Raw genomic sequence first — 24,303 nt, 5'->3', positions numbered from 1 at the left:
TGTCTGATTAGTTGGCTTTCGGTTGTATTTCCTAACCCTTCTTACACAAAGCATTAGTAAAAAAAAAAGCCAAATATACCAACCCAGTTATCTTGTCTTCTCAGAGAAAAACAACCCACTTCAAAATGAATTTAATTGTTTAAAATTGAACAGACAAAGTAAAACAATACAGTTATAAGGACAATAATCTCCATAAATCAGACAGTAGACTGAGAGCACATGAAAAAGCTTTATTATCACACCGAGCTTCAACACAAACATCTGTAGAGCTTTCAGCGCTGGGGAGAACAAGCAGTGAACTCACTGTTATCATATAACTTACATAACTTATTAAATATCTTCATTTGGCAGGGTTTCACAAGGAAGCAGGAGAAACACAGAGGTGAGCGGAGGTGAGGCACAGCTCTTATCTTCCTGTCTGAGGCAGAAAGTAACACTGGGAAAAACGAATGTACAGTATGTGTCAGCCTCTGCAGGAACAGCTTTCACAGACGACGACACGAGATATAGGAATGTAAAGACAGAGAGCAGAGGGGCCGGGAAACGAGAAAACCAAGACACTATGAGAGGATCTGTACGCTCTCTTCGTATTCAATTAGGACTCTTTATACATTCCTTCCATGTAAACCAAGATATGCACGCTCTCAGGTTAATACTTCACTTTAGAGTCTGAAAAAGGGTATATATATTTCGTGATATATTCACTTTTTTTCGTGTGTGTGAAAACAAATCAAACAGGACAAACACCGTTAAGATTATATCATTTGGCAGCCTATAGATGAAGCATACTGTGAGGCACACCGATCACTGCAGCCCGTTAGTGAAGGCCAAGAAGAAGAAGAAGAAGCTTTAAAAGCCGATGAAGATTCAGCCATGCACGTGAGCACCACCGACAACACTTAGGAGTAATAGATGTGAGGAGGCTGTGGAATAATACAGTGTTTCAAACTCAAGAGTCCGGACTTTTCTCTGTGGGGTCATTCTGCAGGAAACGCCCGTTCTCCCCTCGGACGAAACCAAAACAAAAAGTGCATCTCAGCAAGTGGCTGGTAGTGCTGTGCGAGCACACACACTCTGAGGGCTGGCTGGTGAGTAACATGAGTGTGTGTGTGTGTGTGTGTGTGTGTGTGTGTGTGTGTGTGTGTGTAAGCTTGTCATTCCACAAGGTGACTGTGGAGCGTGGGTGACAGAATTTGTGTGAGTCCATGTTTGAGTGATACTGTGGTTTTAGAGGTGTCTTTAATTAGTAAAAGATCCTGTATCTACGTCACTGGATCTTCCCCGAACGGATGGATCAGACACTTACTGACGTGTGTGTGTGTGTGTGTGGTGGGGAGTAACCTGATGAGACACTTTTGGCAACATTAATCCAATATCATGGCTTCTTTCGTAGCTTTGAGCAGCATTTCATGTTTGATTACACGTTCTCTACCTTCAAAAATATACTTTTTCTTTATACCTAGTAAACAGCATCAAGTTTTTTACTAAGTTTGACAAACCAGGAGGTCGAGGCTTGCAGATAAAACAGGAATACTTGCAAGATCTATCCATCATCCTACTGCCAACGTAATGCATCAATGCAAAATGACAGTAATGATCCATCAATTAACTTTAAAGGGGCCCTATTCTGCTCACTGTGAGCTTCATATCAGTAAGTAGTTGTTTTTTTCATACTGCCTGTGCTGCAGCACCTCTTTTCACCCTCTGTCTGAAACCAGAGACCAGTCTACTGGCCGGCTCTGTTGTGATAGGTCAACCACTTAGAGATATCCCGCCCCCTTAGCCTATCACTGAGCACTAGCCAATAGAAGTGCCGAGAGAAACTATAGGATTTTAGCCTTTGCAGACCACTTACATGCACAGAAACCTATAGAACATACTACAAGGAAGGTAAACCCTCCCAAAAACCAGAACAGGGCCTCTTTAAAAGTGTCTTGTCAATCTGTATCCATGGCAACATGTTAATGAGTCATTTCTCCGGCATTTAACTCATCAGAGCTCCAGAGAAAAACTGTGAGCAACAAGCCCCGTCATTCAGAGCGGATTGATACAGTAATGGAATACGCTGTGGGGACACTGGTGTCAGACGCTGATGGAGTGTCAGTGAAGTGGATTTCCTCTGATAATACAAGGGTGTGGCGTGCACGTGTGTGTGTGTGTGTGTGTGTGTGTGTGTGTGTGTGTGTGTGTGTGTGTGTGTGTGTGTGTGTGTGTGTGTAGTTGGTCTCTGAACATGTGGAAACACCACAGAGGTGTGCGATGGGTGTGATGACATCATGGGGATTCCCTAAAAACATTTCTCTCTACTGGATCCTGTCTGTGTCTGGATCACATGGGATGGGTCTCTCTCTGTCTCCCTCTCTCTCTCTCGCTGTAGCTGAAGCACAATGGCAGCAAGGTGTGAGGGCTTTAATTCTGAAGAAGTGTAGGTGTGAGGGAGAGACAGCTCACTGAATAAACACATGTTTGAGTGCAGCAAGATCAATATGAAAACTGCACGAACAAAAACAAACAGAAGGTGGGAAATTAAAGGTAAATCCAACTCTTGGTCTCAGCATGCAGAGCAGCTGCACACATTCAGGACCAGAGGGTTCGTTTGGCGCCCTCTAGGAGAGACCGAGGTTTGCAAAGCCCTGATAGGAACTGAGGAGAGGGTAAGAAAGGAAGGAGAGAAAAGAGGATATGAAAGAAGAGCAGGAGAGAAACAAGGGTGCAGAGGACAGAAAGAGGAATCAAAAGAGTTGGAAATGATCGCAGAATAAAGGAGGGTACAGGGAACAAGAGCAGATGGGAAAAAACTAAACACTGGAGAGGAGAGGGTGGGAAAAGGAATGTAGATATAAGAAAACAAGAAGGGAAAGGAAAGTGTAATTGAGGAAATGAGACGAAAAAGAGGAAACAAGAGGAGAGGAAACAAGGGCAGATGAGAGGAGAGGAGGAAAGAGAAGAGGAGATGGAAGTAAGAGAGGTGAGTTAAGCAGAGAAGGAACCAGGTGAGGTGATGAGGAGTCCTAGGCGTGCTCCAGGAGCCACTGGAAGAGGGGGGTGCGGTGCGTCTCTCTGCCCGCCTGCGGAACCTCGTCTCTGGGCTGGCTGTGGGTCTGAGCCTCCTCACAGTACCGCAGCAGGGTGTGCAGCAGCTCCCCCACCCGCCACCTCCTCTCCCGCAGTCGCTGCACCACCGCAGGGAGCTGAGAGGACACAGGGATTAGAATGAGTAAAAGTAGAAGTACTCAGAACTTGTATTTGAGTAAAGTAGAAGTACTCAGATCTTGTACTTGAGTAAAGTAGAAGTACTCAGATCTTGTACTTGAGTAAAGTAGAAGTACTCAGAACTTGTACTTGAGTAAAGTAGAAGTACTCAGAACTTGTACTTGAGTAAAAGTAGAAGTACTCAGATATTGTATTTGAGTAAAGTAGAAGTACTCAGGTCTTGTTCTTGAGTAAAGTAGAAGTACTCAGATCTTGTACTTGAGTAAAGTAGAAGTACTCAGATCTTGTTCTTGAGTAAAAGTAGAAGTACTCAGATCTTGTACTTGAGTAAAGTAGAAGTACTCAGATCTTGTACTTGAGTAAAGTAGAAGTACTCAGATCTTGTACTTGAGTAAAAGTAGAAGTACTCAGGTCTTGTACTTGAGTAAAAGTAGAAGTACTCAGATCTTGTACTTGAGTAAAGTAGAAGTACTCAGATCTTGTACTTGAGTAAAGTAGAAGTACTCAGTACTGGTCTTTACTACTATTGGCCAGAAAATGTGTTTTAATTAACTGGATCAATGATAAACCACCTACTGTCACCTTATGGTATAGGGAAATATTCAGGGTCCTCCCCCATGAACGACTTAGTGCAGTTGTGAAGGGTAATGAGGGGTCCTTTGGTGAAGTGTGGGCTCCTCTGCTCAACTATCTACCTGACGAATTGACTCATCTAGTGATGAGGGGCCAGTCTTCCTTACAATGGCCACGCCCACCTGATATAAATCCGTAAGGGTCTTTTCTTACTGTGTGGCACTTACTGCTTGATGTATCACTGTTTATTGTGGGATGCTGATGTGACTGGGACTACATTAATGGGAGATGTGTGTGTATATAGAGCAATATGAGGAGGGTGCCTACTTGCACTGCGGGGGCAGATGGGGGGCAGTTAACTGGAAGATTTGCCTGCTAAGGATAGATGGATGGCAACATTTTATTTGATTTGATTTATCTCTGTTACTGATATGATGGCAAAATGTATATTTGGTGTTTCTGTTGAAAACCAATAAAGATCTGTTAAAAAGAAAGAAAGTGTAGACGGAGATGTTAAGCATTTGTAAATTGATTTGTAGCAGGTAGGAGAAACAGCAGGGAGGTCCAGGAGTTTAAAACGGGTCATTTAATCCTTATTAGTGCTTAAGACACCTTCTAATAGTGATCCCCAACACGTGTGCTTGTTCGTACGTAACAACTTGTTTGAATAAAAGGAGATTTTATTGATTTAAAAAGTGGATTATAACGACCACCTGTTGTACTAAATCGTTGCATGAGCTGTAGTTTTTCCATGGTTTTGCAAACCTTTAAAACAAACATCAGAAGAGTGACTCGGTTTTAAAACAGCTGTGATGATAGAGAAGATGTTTGGAAGAGTGATCACCTGCTGCAGCTCTCTGTCGGGACTCAGCTGGATCAGGGGGACGTCGGCCATGGAGGCTGCCACCCACTGCAGCATGCTCCTGAGCTGGGGGTCAATGGTCACCTGCTGGGGCCCGCGCCCGAGCTCCCTGATGTCCGAGTTCACGACGAGCAGCGCCGTCCGGGGAGCCTGCAGCTGGGTCCGGTCCACACAGAGAGTCCCTGCAGCAGCAACAGACACACAGACACACACACACACAGGTTAGTTATCTTTGCAGGAGTTAGGCTGGGGTCATGTGTTCGGTGCATCAGACTCAAAAGTGTTTTGTGTGTGTGTGCATGAGTGTATGTCTGCAAGCTAACCTCACATAGTGCTAAACTCATGGGCACATTTATGACTTTATGCTCTGGGCTTTCTCGTGGTTTTGTTGGTTGAAAATGTAAAAACAAACATTGACTGTCGACTCCTCACTTGCAACTGCTTAATTGTTAGCATTGTGCTAGGCTACAAACAAGACTTTAAAGACCACATTTAGAGTTTTGCAGCAGCTCTCAAAAGACATCCATAGAAAAGCATGATGTCATATTCATCGGACTATGTTAGAGTCTCCCTCAAACTCTGAATAGATGTTTGGATGTCTTAGAAGGAGTCTGGAAACGTATGTTATAGCAGATTAAATCCATAGAAAAATGTTGATGATCCACTAAACTGAGCAGAGACAAAAGAGGTTGTTTTGTTACTTTAATCTTTAATGTAAGGAAGCTGGGAGGGACAGTTTAGTGTGAAGCTGAGTCACCTGGAGGAACTCTTTACTTAGAGACACTTGGTAGTTTAATATGAATGGTCCTTGCATGTTTTTATTCCTCTAATTGTCTTGTTTTTTTTACAGATTGATCCTTTTTAAATCGCTGATCAGACACAGGAGTGTGCTGTTGTCTTCTGTGCCTCTCAAAGACAGACACATACAATCATTTTTATGACATTTCCTGTTCTCCTCAGAGCCCGGTTCCCATGCTCCCACAGTACAACAGACCCAATGAGGCCCCCTCCCCATGGCCTCTGACTGGGGGCTAGAGACTCACACACACTGCCTGAGTGTGGAGGGAGTGGAGTGGCTGAATGAGCATCAGTGTGGCTGGATACGGGGGTGGTGAAATCCCCCGGCTGCAGACAGGCAGACGTACACAGACATCCCAAAATCAAGGCCAACTGTTCTGAATCCCAAAGAGAGGAAAGTGCAGGATGGGGGGGGGGTTCTTCTTCCCCATATTCCTCTGCTGTCTGAAAAAGTGCTCTGCTAAACATTTAGATATTTTCCGGTGCCAAAGACTGATATTCTCTTGTGCAGAACAGCTTCTATTTTCCCGTTACGGTACTGCAGATTAACTCCTTACCGCACATCTTTTAAGTCGACTTAATATCCACAGAATTTAAGCATAAAATGAGACGAATAAATCTTCCTTTGTGTCTTTTTATTGCCAGGAGGGACAATTGAGTAGAATTCTGTGTACGGGTAGAAGAGTCAAATAGCAACTCAACATAATGAAAGAAAAACATTTGTTCTAAAAAGTAAAAACAACTTACAGGGTTGCCAACTTTGGGTTCCTGGCTGGAGTGAGATTTTGATATGGGTTTGATTACACATATGCGCACTAAATGACTGCTATCCTGTCCGTAGCGGGACCTTAGCCTTTATATATGTGGCTTTTATACAATAGGTTATCGTACTCTCATCATGTTGTCAAACATATTCACCGCTATCCCTTTACACTGTGCAAACCCACCTTTCCTTCAGTGGAGTTCACCGTCGACTGATAAAGCCTGGCGTTAAGAAGGATTCTTCGCATGCGCAATACGGGTCGTTGTTTGACCAACCGGCTCCCACGGTTCTGCTGTCTGTTAGTGTCGTTATGAGTGGTGGGGGCGGGAAGGGAGCGGATCGACAGCTTGAGCGGTTGTCAACTCAACACTGTAAATAACCAACCAAAAACGATTGCCGGTTCATCTTGTTTTTGGCGTGGGAATAGTTTGGGCAGCGTGAGAGCGTGAGATACCAAAAGCGTGAGAGTTGGCAACCCTGAACTTAAACACTTCTTTTTTTTGTCATTAGGGTTAGGTATGTCTGTCTGCAGCTAATCTGGCATTGTGCTGAACCCATCAACCTCGAATTTGTAGGGTATATTAATGACTGTATGCTTGAGGCTTTCTCATGGTGTTGATGGTTCAAAAGTAATAATAAAAAACAAACTTCATTGACTGTTAACTTCTCAATTGCAATTTCTTAATTGTTAACATTCAGCTAGGCTATAAACAAGTCTCTGAAGGACTGACAAGGGTGTTGAATTCCTGGACCTTCTTACACAATTTTACGTGTAGACATTTTGTACATTCCCTTGTTTTATTTTTGATGAGGGTTTATGTACATAGAAAGCATGCAGTGAAACATCCTTACCGCTGGACTCCTCTTTGACCTCCGTCTCCTTGTCCTCTGTGTTGTCACTGTTGGATGAGAAATGTCACACAGGTGAGTGAGACGGGTTAAAAGTCCAGGGAGTCGAGACTTTGTGCAAGCTAAAGCTAACAGCCTTTGATATTAGCTTAGCAGAAGCCACATGCACTGCAAACAAAAGAAACCTGCATATTTCCCGTCAACGTCTTCTCTTAATTCCTGTAGATTTACTTTCCTGCTTTAATGTCTTTGTCTGTTAAGACCTCATGACTAGTGCATCTCATCTCCGTATCGGATAGTTCAAATACTCGTAGCGTGGCCTGCCAACAGGTAAACAGTAATTTCTCTGCTTCATAAGAATGTTAATCACCGTCTTGTTGGCACACCCGCGGCTACAGACACTTAGACTCTGTTCGATATGATATCATGAGGATTTCACTCCCTAAGAAGGCTTTCACTGTTTTTATGAAGAGGATAATGAAGCAGTAATGACATTGTCAAAACAGAAGTGAGGAGGACTAAGAACTAAGACTGCAGGGCAGCAACAGCTACCAAAAACAATACTGATATAACTTCATTTTAATGATTGGCAAAGCATGAAGAGCAGATGAACGATCTCTGGTAGTCTCTAAATGAGACGACTGAACGACATCACGCCCAACATTAGCCTCCTTTAGCTTAGCGGTGGTGACGTGAAGTCATGTGACCGTGCTGTAGTTCCTTTATAGCCCAACATTTGCCTCCTTTAGCTTAGCGGTGGTGACGTGAAGTCATGTGACCGTGCTGTAGTTCCTTTATAGCCCAACATTAGCCACCTTTAGCTTAGCGGTGGGGACGTGAAGTCATGTGACCGTGCTGTAGTTCCTTTATAGCCCAACATTAGCCTCCTTTAGCTTAGCGGTGGGGACGTGAAGTCATGTGACCGTGCTGTAGTTCCTTTATAGCCCAACATTAGCCACCTTTAGCTTAGCGGTGGAGACGTGAAGTCATGTGACCGTGCTGTAGTTCCTTTATAGCCCAACATTAGCCTCCTTTAGCTTAGCGGTGGGGACGTGAAGTCATGTGACCGTGCTGTAGTTCCTTTATAGCCCAACATTAGCCGCCTTTAGCTTAGCGGTGGTGACGTGAAGTCATGTGACCGTGCTGTAGTTCCTTTATAGCCCAACATTAGCCGCCTTTAGCTTAGCAGTGGTGACGTGAAGTCATGTGACCGTGCTGTAGTTCCTTTATAGCCCAACATTAGCCACCTTTAGCTTAGCGGTGGGGACGTGAAGTCATGTGACCGTGCTGTAGTTCCTTTATAGCCCAACATTAGCCGCCTTTAGCTTAGCGGTGGTGACGTGAAGTCATGTGACCGTGCTGTAGTTCCTTTATAGCCCAACATTAGCCTCCTTTAGCTTAGCGGTGGTGACGTGAAGTCATGTGACCGTGCTGTAGTTCCTTTATAGCCCAACGTTAGCCGCCTTTAGCTTAGCGGTGGAGACGTGAAGTCATGTGACCGTGCTGTAGTTCCTTTATAGCCCAACATTAGCCTCCTTTAGCTTAGCGATGGTGACGTGAAGTCATGTGACCGTGCTGTAGTTCCTTTATAGCCCAACATTAGCCGCCTTTAGCTTAGCGGTCCATTGTCAGTTAAGGGTTGAAACAAAAATGAAAGCCATGCAGAAACAGCAACGCTTGAGCAATACATCACATGCAGACATCAGCATCAACAAGCATATGTCAGGAATATTTATGTTTAGAGCTTTGTGTGGTCATGCAAAGGACTGGTGGTTCCTAGTATGAGACAAAGTATAAATCAGAATAACATCTTGTAAATCATTTACATATGATGAAGCAATTTCACTGTTTCCAATTTCCCGCTGAGATTTTCCACTAGTGGATCTCTTACAGTAAACTCAATGACTGGACAGTTGTCTTTGTCTCATGCTGGTGAAACCCTCCACGTGTTACGGGTGTTTGACCAACCTGTCAGAGGGGGAGAAGGACATGCGCTCCTCACACGCCTCCCCCTCCAGGCCCAGGCTGCTCCAACTGCTGCTGTTCCCATTGCTGCTGGAGAGAGAAGGTAAGTTATGCACCACTATATAACAGACTGGGACGTGAGAGGCTCTGAAATGGAACAAAAACGAGGACTTAATAAGCAAATTTATCCCTGGAATAATCCTTTAAAGAAGCCCTATTCTGCTTTTTGGGTTTTCCATTTCCTGTAGTTTGTTCTATAGGATTTAGTGCATGTAAATGGTCTGCAAAGGCTAAAATCCCTGTGTTCCCTCCAATCACAACAAAACCGGCCAGGCTAACCAATCAGAGCAAGAGCTTTTGGACCATTAAAGCATGCAACATGTCCATACACAAATGAACCTGATAATGAGCAGAGTAAAACCTCTTCAAATGACAGGTTAGGTTTAAAAGCACAGTTATTAACTCTCCACACACCTCATATTTATCAACAAAACTGTCTCACTGGCTATAATGGGCAAATATTTATTCATATTATTGTCTAAATCCATGTCTTTCCATATGTATAAAAGTCTATAGTGTCTGTAGTATACTCTCTATGCATTTACTATCTGTATAGTGCATTCACATTTATACTAGTTAGTGTTTATACTTTTTAATACTTGCGCTTCGATAAGGTGATAACTGCTTGTCTTTGTCCCAGTACCTGTACTCTGTGACTATAAAATGTTATCTAATTGTATTGTGTACGTTAGCTGTAGTGGTATTTATCCATCTACATTGTCTTGGTGAGAGAAGCGTTGGAAAAACTGGCCTAACTGGCACTAAAAGCGCTGAAAAAATTGACTTAAAAAGGAAATATATTTTTCTACATCAGTCAGGATTGTTGGAAATGATATTAGAAAAAAAGTCCACATATTTACGGACAACATCACCCACACTGGGCGTCTCACAGGTGTACAGGTAAGAGGAAATACTTTAGATTGTGTCCTTTTAAAGTCAAAAGCAGGATTCTCCAAATGATGCAGCTTTTCCCACCTTCCCTGAATCCTCTGTACATGTTGATGGAAACCAGTTGTCGCTAAAGGCTGAAAATGTGTGAGATCAGGGCCTTCTTGCCTTTATATAATCTGGTTAATCCTGCGGGTTTCACCGGGACAACACACACACACACACACACACACACAGCAATTAGTCAATGATTAGCCTGCTAGCTGGAACCTGCATCACTCACAGTTCACTTCCTAAAAATAGCTCCATTAATCTTGCATTACCTCAGATAGCTTTCTCTCTGACACATGGTGAGAGTGTCTTCATTTAATCAAGTGTCTTAAAAAACACTTCAAGGTGTTGTTTTGTTTATCTTCCCGTTATTTCCTCTGCCAATTTTCAGTGGGATTGTGTTGTGGTTGCAGTGAGAATTCAAAGAGAGACAAAATAATCACACATGCTGGACTTTGATCGTGCCTGAAGAGAAGTGAGCCCTCAAAGACACACCTTTAGATAATATTTGGGTACATTAACTTGGCTCTGATGGCAAAATAACTAAATGCTTAGACATTATGTTTCCTGGGAAAGAAATTCAAATCTTGTCAGTTCTTCTTCTTCTGCCAGAACATGTAACCGCCTTACTCCCAGAGGCTGGAGACCGTGTCGCTCAGTCTCTCCCTTTCTTTTTTGCACACATGCACAAAAATAGCACTGATGTCCGTCCAACAACAGAAGGGCCAGTTCTGTCACAACGACTACTTACCCCTGTGGTGTGTTTCAAAATTGCGTTTTGGCAGTGAAGACTAAATGAGATTCCCAAACAATACACGGTGCCCTGCGCTGACCTTGGGAAGCCTCCCAACGCAACCACAGGAGACTCCTGCTGAACAATGTCTAACACTAGCAATAAAATATGTTCCTCTATTCTTCTAGGTCTGAGGAAATGAACAGCACAGATTCACATAACACAACAAATGTACATTTTTAAGGAGAACTACAACCAAGAAAGTACTACTCTATCAAATACTCCCCTGTATTACCTTAAAGACTGATCATGCATACATTTTTAAATAGCAAGGCTTTGTTAAAGAAATGCATGCATTTGGGAGGTAGTTCACATACTACTGGATAAATGAGAGGTCCTTTATACTGCATGAGTTTTGTAAATTGTCCCCATCGATGTAACATTCCCTAACATCCTGTCTTACCTTATCTTACTTATGATTAAACACAACAAGCACATATGTGACTAAAACAATGAAGCCACCTGTTGTTGCCACGCTGATAGGAAAAGCAACTCTATCTCCTGTGAGATTAAAGCGACAGCAGCTGTCATCATACCAAAGAAATGATCACTGCATACTTTCTGGGAAGACAAAACTGTGACGGCTTCACAGCAGTCCTTCCTCTGGTAGAACATTTCAAAAAACATGAGGACAAATACAACCAATAACTTGTCACCAATAAGCGTTAGTCTAACTTAAGAAAACCTAAGAAATCCTTCCATTTTTTAACCTTTGAGGATATTTTGGTGACCCACACAGACACCTTTCTTAATCAGATGAATATCTTGAGTGTCTGGTTTAGCTGTAAAGTGCAAAATACTGACAAAAGGGGATATAGCAGCAGGTATTTGGTACGCTATGTATGAGAAAGGTAGTGGTTGTCTACCTGTCACTGAGGTGGAGGAAGCTGCTGTTGTCGTCCGGATGCTCATCCTCAAAGCTCAGGTTAGACCAGCTGCCCAGACTGTCGTCTCCCACACTCAGCTGCTGGGAGACGGACGACTCGGCGGCTTCCCTACAGGGGAAGCTAAAGGCGGGAGAGATGGGGAAGAAGACAAAAAGCATAAACATCGAATTAACAAAGCTACAGTTGGTATGCATGGCTCTAGCCAACAGACTAAAGCAACTCCTGGACTGAATCGTGGTTACCTGATGGTGCCGGGCTGGCAGATGTTGGATATGGCCGACGTCATGATCTCGGCAGTGAGGCTCTCGGCATAGCTGGCTCCATCATGCCCGATGCCGCTGTCGGCGTTAAGGCTGGTGTTGCTCAGCTCACGTTTAGCCGTCTCCATCGCCATGGACACCATCTCCTCTGCAAACATCGCCCTGTGGTCCAGGTCGATGTGGATCTTGGGAATCTCCAGGCTAGGGAGCCGCTCAGCCCTCGCCTGACCGTCGTGCCCCCTCCTCCTCCTCTGTAGTGCTGGCTGGTGATGGTGCCTGCTCGGTTTGGTGCAGTATGGGCACTCCTGGACCTGACAATAACGGCATGTCCTCTCCCCAAGAGCATGGCCCAGCGACTGGCCCTCAGACAACCTCTGGGTGTGAGAGTGACCTTGGTTCCTCTGGTGCTCCCGGGATGACTGTCCAACTGAAGCCATGCTCATCTTCAGAGTGTCATCAACTATCTTCCTGGCATAGTGCTCAATAACCTGCATCACCCGGCTCCTGTAGCCCCCGTCATAAAGGCTTCCTGTACTGTGGTAATGCTTGCTCTTAGCCTCCTTGGACAACAGGGGGCAGGAGAAGGAGTTCCTGATGAGGTTCTCTGCCATGTCTTCAAGTTTGGACTTCTTATAAAGACAGGAGTCGGTGAGAGACTTGGGAAGTCGTGCAGAGGAAAGATGCAGCTTGCGGGTGACATCGCAGGTGATGTTGTAAGCTAACGACTCGGCAAAGTTGACCAGATCCGTGTACTCCCTTTGACTCTGATCTTCAGAGTCACTGCAACAACATTGAGCGGCCTCAGCTGAGGAGCCAACCACCGACTCAACTCTGTTCTTGGGCAACGAGGCCTCACTACCAGAGACTTTCCACTCATCTGGCAGCGACCTGGAAGAGTGAAGCCGGGTGCTAGAGGACCTCTGCTTGATCTTGCGACTGGCATGAGCCAAGCCCAGTTTTATGGAGCGGTAGGCCAGACGGCTCGCATACTGGTCCAGGACTAACTCCCTATTGCCTCCCTCCTTTTTCAGAACCCTAATGAGGTAGCCTGCATATTCGTCCGTCACGCTCTCACAGCTAGGATACTCCGAGGACAAGCCAGTGCTGGAGCTGGAGACGGTGCTTGAAGTGGAGGGAGGAGACCGGAAGACCGAGGCTATCAGGTCATTAGACCACTGCTCAGCCAGCCGCCCTACCCTCCAGTCTTTGTTCTGCTCTGCACTGGGTGGAGACTGCTGATGCAAAGACTCAGAGCTAGATCTCTCAAAGCTCCGTCTTCTGAGGTCTTTGTGATATGGACACTGCTGTGCAGAGCTCACCATCCTCTTCACGTCGTTGATGACCTCTCCCGCCACCTCCCCGGCATAAACCCACAAGGTGTTCAGGGTCTGCTCTGAGAACTGAGCCACGCTGTCTCTCCTTCTGCCACTGCCTTTGCTCATCTCGCCCTCCTCCTCCGCTACTCCAAGGGTGTCCATCTCTGTTGCCATAGAGACTATATGGCAAGCCAACCGCTCAGCATAATGGAGAGCTTCCTTGTTGGACACTCTGCGAGCGGACATCGGGTTTGAATCACGCCGGCCACTTCCTGTCTCTGGATATCTGTTAGTGCCATCGACTCCACCCTCTTCTGCCAACTCTTCAACCTCTTCCTCCTCATTGCCGTCTGCCTCCTCAGAGAGAGACCTCATCAGTTTGAGCATGAACTCAGCCTTGTCTGCCTCGGGGGTGACGTCTTTTGGCCCTGGGCCAGGCTCAGGCTGATAGTGAGGAGTGGGTGGTGGGGTAGCAGGGGAGAATTCCTTGGCCAGCTTGCTTTTCAGCTTCTTGGAGAACTGTTTTATCTGTTTCTCTTTGGACACCTCGCTGGTCTGCTGAGGGGTAGAGGGAGGAGGACCGGGTGTCCCACCCGACTTTTGTCCAGGGCTCTGAGCTGAGTCATCCCCCGGAACAGATGTCCTCCTTTGTCCACCCATCTCAGTGCATGGTACATCAAGCGTATGCATCATCACAGGATGTGCTTCAGCCACACCTCTGGACTCCCAGCTGGCTCTATTTTGGCTCGTCTGAAAGGAAATGTGAGGAATGCTTGGGACCGATGCTTGCTCAACTGGGATGATGTTTCTAACATATCCAGGATCTCTACAGACATATCTGAAGCAAGCGCCCTGCTTTGAAGGGGAATCTGGAGCCTCTTCATTTTCAGTGTCCTGCTGAGAAGAAGAATCCCTTCTGCTGCCGATTGTCTTTGTAAAGAATTCAGCACAGTCACCAAAACTCTTCTTCACCTTAGAAGCAGTTATCAGCTCGCACGCCTCGGTGACTATCATATCTACCATGTTGCCAGAGAAGTTTTGGAATGAGGACTTTCCTTGAGAGTGGTCTCCCCCCGGAGTAGGGGTCTGAGTTCCATGACTCAGGTGTGTGGAAGTGGTGGTGTCAGTGGCAGACACACTAAGTCTTCTGGGGCTGGTTTGTGGGCTATCGGACAAGCTAGACTTATACTGACAGGTCTCCTCAGAATCCAGGTGGGTGAGGGCTTCGCCTGCTTTTGGAACAGGAATACAGCTGGCCATGCCTGATACAGTGAACAGGGCTTTCTTCACCGTACAGGAAGCATCCTCTCCTGAGGGTCCTGGGGCTGCTGCAGCAGAGCTGGAGCTTAGAACCTGCTGGTTAGCAAAGGTACTGCAGGTTTGAGCGCTTGTAGTCTCTGCACTGACATAGCAGATGTTGTCCAGAGAGACACTAATAGCTGCTTGGCTAGTGAAGGCCACATCAGCCTGAGAGAGCTCTATGAAGGCCTCTTGGATAACCGACTCAGACAAGTCTGAAGCATAAGAGGAAACCACTTCCTCCTCTTCCTCCTCATCTTTCGCTTGGCCAAAGGACCAATCACTAGGGGTACGAGGGGTTGAGGGGTGGGAGAACTGACACACTTCCATAATGCCTTCAAACACCAGCTCTTCAGCCAGATCAGCAGCAAACTGTGACACTGTGTTGTGGAAAATCTGCTTCTTCACTGTCAGGAAGTCTTTCAGCGCCCCGGATACAACCTCTCCAACCAGGAAACCAGCCAATCCATTGATTGCCCGATCTTTCAACACGTAAGCTTGGCGCATACCAATCTCATGGAAGGCCATCTGAAACACTGAGGAGGTGAGCCTGGCAGCCAGGTGACACAAGGTGGTGGTACAGGAGGACACACCTTTTTGGAGGTCTCGCAACGCGCTGCCCAAGCTCATCTCCACCAGGTCAGTGGCAAACCTCTGAATGCCGTCCTTCAGAGACTGAGACTTCTTCTGCAGCGCGCCCACTGTCACAGTCTCTTGTATTTCCGAGAGCTTCATCAGGTAGCCTGAAGGGTTCTCGAATTCCTTGTGGCAGACACAGCTGAGATTCTTGTTGTCACTGATGTCAACGGCAGACTGGTAGCCACACACAGATCCCAGAATTTCTTTGGAAAGACTGCTGGCAAAGTCCGAGTAGGTTTTATACAGAGAGCAGAGATCCTGCGGTTTACGTAGCTCTAAGATGTCCTGTCCGTTTTCTTCTGCCTTCCAGAAGTATTCAAGAGGTCCACTAGAGTCCACCAAGGGGCTGAAGGCCGAAGAGCTGACGGGACTGAAGAGAGGGCCCCCGTTCTCATCAGATGGGGTCTGCATTGGTCGAGGGGAGTCCGGCACCTCAGAGTGAAGTGAGTAGGGCGAGCCTGGTTTCAGAGGAGTGGGTTTTTTCACATTGGCTGGGAGAGTGGGATGGTCAAAGCGGTGAGGGTTCATGCCCTTGGTTGAGCACCCCCTGGAAACATACTTGGATGCTGACCCAGTGCTCTGTGTGGTGGGGGCACTGATCGCATCCAGAGGCAGCGCGAGAGTGCAGTTATCCGAGCTCAACTCGTCCAGGTCATCAAATTGGTCAAAGCTGTCAAAGAACTCACTGACTTCAGAATCCGAGTCTTCAACGCGATCTCTGGGACCCCCTGGCACCTGGGGGATGTCCAGCTTGGCCCGCATGCTCTTCTGGTAGCCCACCTCATCTAGGAATATGATTGGGCTGGGGCTTGAGCAGTTGGAGTCTTCAGAGTCACTGACTTGAACCACAGGCGAGGGCAGGCGAGCTCCGGGGCTGCAGTAGGTCCACTGGGACTCCAACCCCGACGACCTCTGAACTGTGACAGAAACATCCGGACCCGGACTGTGTTTGGCTGAATTTTTCTTCGAGGTTGAGCAGATGATGATACGGGAGCCTGATAATTCCTTTTTTCTTCTGTGGGCTGGGATTGTCTGTGATGCCACATCACGCTTTTTAAAATGGCGATAGGAGCCTGCAGCTGTTGGGATACATAAGGGGAAGGAACTGGTTATATACGGTGCAAACAAAGAGGGATTCAAGATGAGGAATAGCTATCCATAAAATATAGTTAAAAACAAAAGCTGTTTATCCATTGTGCTTTGATACATTCAAACACTTGTGAGTCATAATGGTATAAAAACAGACTGGGGTTTTAAATCAGATCTCTATTTTTTCTTTTAGCAGCAGTATCTATATTCAGTTGATTGGATCACAAGATGTTCTACTTATTAGACTCCAGGCTACAACATGCCACTGAGCGTTAGATGTTAAAACATACAGGGATTGTCTCCCGAGTCATCCTCCTCCAGATGCTCCAGGGCTGTGACAAAGTCATCTTCGATTGATGAGACCGACTGGTTAGTGTCATCCTCCTCCGCCTGGCAGGACTCAGCTGTGCCCCTCTGTAGAGCCTGGAGCTCCAAAGCATAGCGAACGCCGGCCACGTAGCACCCCAGCAAGCCGGCCAGGGATGCTACGCTGGCCTGAGGGTAGAAGCTAGCGCTGGGATTATGTCTCAGCACACACACAGTCTTCAACCAGCACTAAAAGTGGAGGAAAACAGCAGAGTATGAGAGAAATAGAAATGAAAGGGAGGGAAATCCGTTAGACAGATGATTTATGCCACCATTTAGATAAAAATGACATTATTTGTAAGCAACAAGCAGATGCAGTCTATAAACTGTACGAGCCATTATGTCCCTCAATCTGCTGAGAGTGTGAAAGAGCTTTGCTGTTGCAAGTGTCCTGTTATGTCTGCACACAATGTCTGATTGCGATTTGATCTGTTAAATGTGCAGAATCACTCATTGCTGCAGATAAGTGGGAGGTCTCACTGTCGGAAATGCCCGTCAAAAAAACCACAGAGTGAGCTGCAGGGCCACTGTGTACCCAAACAGGACGGGCAGTACACAGGACCAGGAAGAAGCACAAGGCTGAACAAACAACATCTGCGTCTGTCAGTCCCACCTGCACTTATTCAAAAGCGTGAGAAAGACTTGGTCTGCTTCCATGAAGAGGCAGACGAGGCCGTGAATTTGAGGAGTCAAGCATTTTAGGAACAGAAATACACTAGATGAGTTACCCAAGGGTACTTTTTCAAGGGAAATTATTATCTTGTTCATTTGAATACTGTCAGTCCTTCACAACCTTCAGAATTGTAGCATAGTGTGTATATGTTAACCTACGCAATAAACCCTGTTTCTGATTCTGATTCAAACCAAACACAACTTCAGCACATTCTCACTTCCCTGTATTGTCCTCCCTATCACTTCCCTGCCTTTCTGCTCACTTCCACTTCACTTTTAAAAAGGTGCTGACTGAGCTCAATGCGTAAGATCAGTGACCTACGTGAGGCCCAGCGTCCTTGTGCTCCGTCAGCCTGCGGGAGTCTTTGAGCAGCAGCACCTCGTCGTTCTTCAGGCTGTGGACGTGGAGCGACCGGAGCAGCTCACACAGCCCTCCTGGCATCGATAACATGGCCTGGGGAGGAGGAGGAGGAGGAGGAGGAGGAGGAGGAGGAGGATGAGACGAAGACGAAGAAGAAGAAGAGAAGAAGAAGAAGAGGGGTGAATTCTTCTTTTAGCCACCGTCAATCTAACCCAAGTTTTGTTTCGTTATGATGAATAAAAACATACCTGTTGGGTTGCATCTTCTCCTTCACATTGCTCAGGCAGACACACAAAGTGAATCTGGAAGAGCACAGTTTAGGGTCAGGGTTGATGTGTCTGAATATGGCTGAGATTTATATATGTTTGATTCAGCTTGTGACCAACCTCCGTCAGTCTTGTGGCGTCTCTGGAGGGCAGCTCGACGCCAATGCTGCAAAGCTCCTTCTTATTCCTGAAGAGGCTCTTCACGCTCTGCGGGCCTCCATCGCGCACCGTCTGCAAACACATATGCATCACTTGAGTTACTAAATAGTTACCCAATAACCCAATGTAATAAGTATAACTAGAACTTATAAATATGCTTTTTATTGTATTTGGCGCTTCATTAGTTTTTCTCTTTCATTTATATATTTTCTGACTATTTGACTATATTATTAACCCTAAATGTGCAATTGTTTCTTATACATCTCCTATAAGACTGTAGAAAATGATGTTCTAATTCATTCTAAAAACAGATATTAAAATACCAGCATATAAAAACACAACAAAAAACAAAGTCTCTGTATTTTACAGTTAACACAGCATGCATTCAAGAGGAGCAAAGACTGATATTTGGTGCATCTGTCTGCTTTTGCACGGGACAATCATCCTGGCTAATCAGATTATATTCAAATAGAGATTTTAAAAACACTTCCTGTTGGCTTACACATTAGATAAACAGCATGCTGTTAAACTTTAAACCAACTGGACAAACAAGTTAAACAAGATCTAACCTAACATAGCTCATTCACATTACAAGTGAAAGTAAAATGCAAAAACCTGTGCTTTTGTCCACCTGCCCTCGCAGCAAATGGACTAAATGATTTGCGAGCTACTCTTGGCTGTTGAGTGAAGCAAAGCTAGCAACCTATTGCATATTTTACAAGCATGTGGCTAATGCTAGTGCTAATTTCCAACACTGAATGGCATCCATAAAGACACACTGGAGGGTGGGGTTTGAAATATGCTTTCAAGAGACACAACACAACAGATAGATGCAGAATGAGATGCTGTAACTCAGTAACAGACCTCTTTCCGTACGGAGGCCCTGGATCTTATTGGGACTCCTCTAATACGTGCACAGGCGTCCATAGTGACGGAGAGCTGACTGGCCGCTCACCTGGGAGTAGAGGAAAGTGGCAAAGTTAGTGACATGGCAAAGAAGTTCAGAGAACGAACTGCAGGAATAATAGAGCGTAGAGATTCAGAGTTCTATCCTCTCTCTCCACAGCTGAGCCCGGTGGCTTATGTAGTCTCTCCAGTTCTATCAACAATCCTCAGCCAGTAAAACAGAAACGCTCAACATGAGCAACTCTGTCGCTCTCTTTCTCCTCAGCTTGTCTCACCACGGCATCACATGACGGAGCCATGACGAAGCTTTTTGTAAACACAGATATCACACTGTGTCTCTGCTGACAGGAAGGCACTGGTTTACATGAACCGCATCACCTTCACTGATCAATGGACTCAAGATTACAACACATTTTACAACCAGAGGCACAAACCTGTGTGAAATACCGTGAATTAAGCACTTTTAATTCACGTTTCTTTGTCCGAACAAGAGGTTTTTTTATTTGCCACAAAAAGAACATCAGGATCACAACTTACTTTGAATGATGTGTTTTATTTGAATGAATAGCATCTGGTGTCTGAGTATAGGTATTACTTTGATGAGAATATCTATATATTGCTCTTTGAATGTTAACTTTTTTGATGTTAATCTTTATTTTATTCCATTTTTTTAAAGAAATGTTGTAATTCTTGACGATTGAAAATGTCCAGGTGCTCCTGTGAGAAAATAATCAATTTAGGATAAATAAAGCATCCATCTAGCTAATAATGTGCTGCCCATAAACATTTGAAATGTATTCCAAACACCCTGACACCAGTGTGTGATAATCCATCACATGTCTCTATTCTAAAACCTTCTTTAGGTTGAGTAAATTAGTTTGTTTGACAAGTAATGAGTTGGAATTAAGTTGGCTTAAAAGGTGTAACCAAGCTTTGGGTAGGAATTTAAACGATATGTTTTATAAACAGTTGCCGGGCAGACAACAGAGAGGTTAAAAGGAGGCCTGGACTTGTCCTGCTGCGGAGGATAAGCTACAGAAGGCCTCTGCTTCTTTGATATTCTTTACACAGTCAGGCCCGCATCACAGATCAAACAGCCTGGCTCAGAGAACAGGGGTGTGTGATCAGAGCCGGGGAAACACGCTCGGTAAGCAGCGGGTAAAAGGAGGCAAAATATTTACAGTGTACAAGAAGGAGAAGTTTCCCAAGAAATCCAAGCCTCTCCTTTGAGGTACGGTCCAAAGCAGAGTCTAGACACATGCAGGCGGTCCTATTGATCTGGCCCGTCCTGCATCCTGAGAACAAGAGGGGCAGAGCACATGCCACGGGCTTCCGCCGCTGATCTGGGACCTCCTAGCTTCTCGTGGGTGCTTCGGTGGGCCGTGCAGAAACAACAGGACCAGCTGCTGCTGCATAAACCCCAACTATGCAGCACATCCCAATTCAATCACAAGGCAAGCCGGCCCAGTGACGTCTGTCAAAGGCGGCATTCATACTGGGGGCGCTGGGACATGTCCCCACCACTTTGCACGAGGATACATTTCTTTAAATGTTCTGAAAATGTGCCCATAAGGCTGTGACCATCCTGCACAGAGATTAAGTCATAAACAAATGTGCTTTCATTAGCCTGGGATGTTCATATTATCAGTTCACAGCTTCAGTGTTCAGTGATACCCAACGAAAGTCAACCTCCGTCACCACCTCCTGCAACCGATGTGGTCCAATTCCACCCGGAGTAGTTGGTGTTTGCCATGTCACGGATAAACTGTAATTAAATGAGACTAGTTGACGCTTAAAAAACAATGACTCATCAAAGGAATTATCATCACAAAAATGGAATGAAGCTAAGCAGATCCCGCCAAAGGGATTCTCGGGGGTGTTTGCGATCATCTTAGAGGGAGACAGAAAAAAAACAACCTGTCAAGGGCAGGAGCTGTGTAGTCTGAAATCCTGTTTGCTTCGGAGATGATGTGGGCCAACATTTGGAGAGCAAGTGTGGGTGGCCGGAAGGACAGATAAACAGAAATGGAGCGCAGACGGGAGAAACAGTCAGTGTGAGAACAAACGCTGCTCTGTGACGAGCCACAGGTGGAGCAGACAAGAAAATAATTCAACAAATGACTTCATAGCTAACTTCTTCAAAATGTAAACTAATATCTCTTAAGTTGACATCAGACAGAGAATAATGTAGTGCTGGTGGCATATAGAGACACATTTTGCAGCAGCAGATGCTCCGTAATAAATAATTCGACAAATAAATAACCTATATACCTTCAGCACCTGATCAGGTGTTTCACATCCAGTAGATCTTGGTGTGTGAGCACAGGTGTTACTAATAAACCTTAACGATGCCTCTGTCTATACAGGTGTCCCAGTACAATGCTAAGAGCCTGACACTAATACAGGTAAATAACACCTGTGCTTTTCTACTGTGTATGTCAACATTTCTTCCATCAATTGTGAGGATTTACTGGGGGTTTAATTTACAAAGTCCAAGGTAATGCCTTCAAAAGTATTGCTTTTCTTAGTCCAAAGCCCACAGTTATCCAGTATAATAAGACATAATACAGATAAATGCAGAGTTAAGAGGATGAGAACTGCATTTGATGCCATTTTTGCAAGAAAATATTTGCAAAACAGGCGATTATTATTCCATTGATCGACCAATCATTGCAGCTTGTGTCAGATCCAAAGTCAACTACTGATGGCAAACATTCAAGTATTGATACTAAGGCCACACTGTTCAGTCCCACTTGGACAGCTCAATGCAATTTCTATTTTAGGACCCTGAGTGTCACCTCTGCAGTGTCTTAAAAACAACCTTCCTCCTTCAAAGAGAGCTAAAGGAGTCAATTTGCATGCAAGAGATCAGGTTTTCACTAACCATTGCATGCAGCAAATTCATATTAAATTGTCAAGACATCATCGAATCGGTTGCATGTACAACAACAACAACAAAAAATCACTTGTAAACAACGTTCATACACCAGACTGGGTGTGTTTCAGGCTATAACTATGCATGTCATACACCTATTCTCAAAGACAGGGAGCTAAATTAGTCATTTTGCATGTAAGAAATGACATTTTCACTACACATTGCGTGCCCCAAACACATTTTAATTGTCAAGTGCATCATCATGGCTCCTAGAATCTGTTGCATGAACACATTTAGCTGAATTTACGTTAGCACAAGGTTAATAAATGCATGTTAAGCTGGAAGAATGTAATGTACTGCTGCAGTTTGTGGGGCTGGTGTTACAATAACATACAAAATGACTTATTTATTGTAGCTCTCTGAGTTTACATGAACATTTTCCTTAAGTAAATAGCTGTATGACATGCATAGTTGTAGAATGCAACACCCAGTCTGATTATCACAGTTGTTTACAAGTCATTTTCAGCTAAATGTGTTCGAGCAGCCGATTCAAGGAGCAGACTAAATGACTGTCATACATCAGACTGTGTGATGCATGCTACTCCTATGCATGCCACACACCTGTGAACATTAGCAAAAGCTTAATAAAGGCATGTCATGGTGGAGGAATAGCTGTGTGCTGTTGCAGCTCGCGGGGCTGCTCCTCCGCAGCAGCCGCAGGCCCGCAGAGGAGCCTCTCTCTTTGGATGCTGATGTTGACTCACCACCGCTACTACTCTATGCTAACACAACACAGTCAACACATTCCGCCATTCTGCAGCCGTTTCAGCTCAAAACAACCCGTTTTTAAACACAGATAATGACAGTCACACAGAGCTCGATAAAACCACCTTGTTAGTTGACAAGCTGTCAATCACGGAGGCTAGCAGGCCGCGGTCTGTGACGTCACGGTATTGTCGTTAGCTAGCCACGAAGCTAACGACAACATTAGCTTTTAAACACACAACAAACAGCACTACGTTGTCATTTGCAGTGTAGTATCAGCATGACTATCAGCCGTTATGAAGTGGTTTTTCCTCACCCCTCAGTGTCGGTGGGTCTCCAGCAGCGTTGACGACAGCCGCTGGGTTTCATGCGCGAACCGTGAACGATTCGCCCGATTGGAACGGCTCTTGCTAACGTAACTGACGTAAGCGACGTAACTGACGTAACACGGCAAGGCAAGTTTAGTCATACAGCGCCAGTCAACCAACGTACGACGATTTTAATTAAAAATAACATTAAGAGCATTAAGAAACAGTGCACCGGGAAAACAATATAAAAGGCATTTAAAAACAGTCATTAAGATAATAAAATACACATAAAACAAGCTAATGTAGATTAACACAGACCAAAATACATGCATAACAGTTACAGTGTAAGATATGCATAGTTCAATTAAAAGCAGGCGACAAGAAGCCTGGATTTAAAAATAGTAGGGAAGAGAAGCAGCAGTTTGCCCACCTTAGTTTTATTCACTACTGCTTTCATATCTCCAGTTTTAATTAATTAAAGGTGGGAAGGATCAGAATCAGAGTCTGAAATACTTGATTGATTCAGCGGGAAATAGATGTTAAGCAGAGGTGGAAGAAGTACTCAGTAACAAGTAACCAGTCATTATGAGTGTAGAAAAAGAAAGTAAAATATTTGAACTCTTGTATAGTCGAACAATATGTATGGAAATACTGAAATTAAGGTGTGATAAATAGTACTTAAGTGCATAATTTGAGTCAATTAACCTAGTTACATTCCACCATGGGTGTTACTTGACATTCAATCCACTTTAAAATAAAAAATAAAAACCTATGCAAATATAGAGAAGTCACATTAAAAAATATGGGCATTTTACTACAAGATATAACTACAAATAAATAATAACGATAAATGTGTAAAAAATAAACAGATTTTACAATGTATACAATTGTGTTAGGTAGTATTATCCACTGAAAAGGGGTGTTTAAAATACGGAAAATAATTAAAAATAAGAATATTACTTGTAATGTACAATTCATACACAGCATTATTTATTACTTGACCCAGGACGTTATTTCAACTCATATTGTATAAGCATTTGACCGTGAACAAAATAACTATTTAAATATTAGGTAATAGCGGTTCACCTTACCCTCTAGCGGTTCATTTTCACCGATTCCCCAAAATGAACCGAACTCCCCAGTTCCTGTGCATCCCCGTTCTTCCCATGAAAACAAGACCGAGGCATCATCAATCGAACGCAGAGAAAACGATGTGTGTCGCACTGGCGCTGTCGAACTGCAGTTGTATTTTGAACGGGTTTTGTTTTGATTTTTTAACAGCATTTATGTTTAATAGAATTTGATTTCATGCCACAGTGG

The 24,303-nt window shown here is 44.7% G+C and overlaps 1 protein-coding gene across 5 annotated transcripts; it reads right to left on the bottom strand.

Annotated features, from left to right (window-relative positions):
* Window positions 1–210: 210 nt before the first annotated feature.
* akap11 (A kinase (PRKA) anchor protein 11) lies at window positions 211–23,094 on the bottom strand. 5 transcript variants are annotated; one of them, XM_063887748.1, is made up of 12 exons: window positions 22,992–23,094; window positions 18,994–19,084; window positions 18,091–18,201; window positions 17,953–18,006; window positions 17,666–17,797; window positions 16,596–16,860; window positions 11,945–16,295; window positions 11,682–11,822; window positions 9,027–9,170; window positions 7,062–7,108; window positions 4,631–4,830; window positions 211–3,191 (listed from the first exon to the last, which is right to left on the bottom strand). In XM_063887748.1, the coding sequence occupies exons 2-12, from the start codon at window positions 19,054–19,056 to the stop codon at window positions 3,012–3,014; spliced, it is 5,688 nt and encodes a 1,895-aa protein (XP_063743818.1). In that variant the 5' UTR covers window positions 19,057–19,084; window positions 22,992–23,094; the 3' UTR covers window positions 211–3,011. The 5 variants fall into 5 exon arrangements, with proteins under 5 accessions (XP_063743818.1, XP_063743820.1, XP_063743821.1 ...); XM_063887750.1 differs by having other exon boundaries at window positions 9,027–9,113; XM_063887751.1 differs by having other exon boundaries at window positions 9,027–9,110.
* Window positions 23,095–24,303: the final 1,209 nt, after the last annotated feature.

Source organism: Eleginops maclovinus, chromosome 7 (genome assembly GCF_036324505.1).
Source record: "Eleginops maclovinus isolate JMC-PN-2008 ecotype Puerto Natales chromosome 7, JC_Emac_rtc_rv5, whole genome shotgun sequence".
Taxonomy (NCBI): Eukaryota; Metazoa; Chordata; class Actinopteri; order Perciformes; family Eleginopidae; genus Eleginops; species Eleginops maclovinus.
Note: the sequence above shows the minus strand (reverse complement) of the source record. Positions and strands in the feature narration are given on the sequence as shown.

Bases quoted from the DNA above. Each gene is read 5' to 3' on its own strand.
- akap11 (XM_063887748.1), bottom strand. From the start codon at position 19,056: ATGGACGCCTGTGCACGTATTAGAGGAGTCCCAATAAGATCCAGGGCC. The intron at 16,296-16,595 runs GTATGTTTTAAC...GTATCCCAACAG, and splicing joins TGACTCGGGAGACAATCCCT to CTGCAGGCTCCTATCGCCAT. The intron at 9,171-11,681 runs GTAGACAACCAC...GTTCCATTTCAG, and splicing joins TTCCTCCACCTCAGTGACAG to AGCCTCTCACGTCCCAGTCT.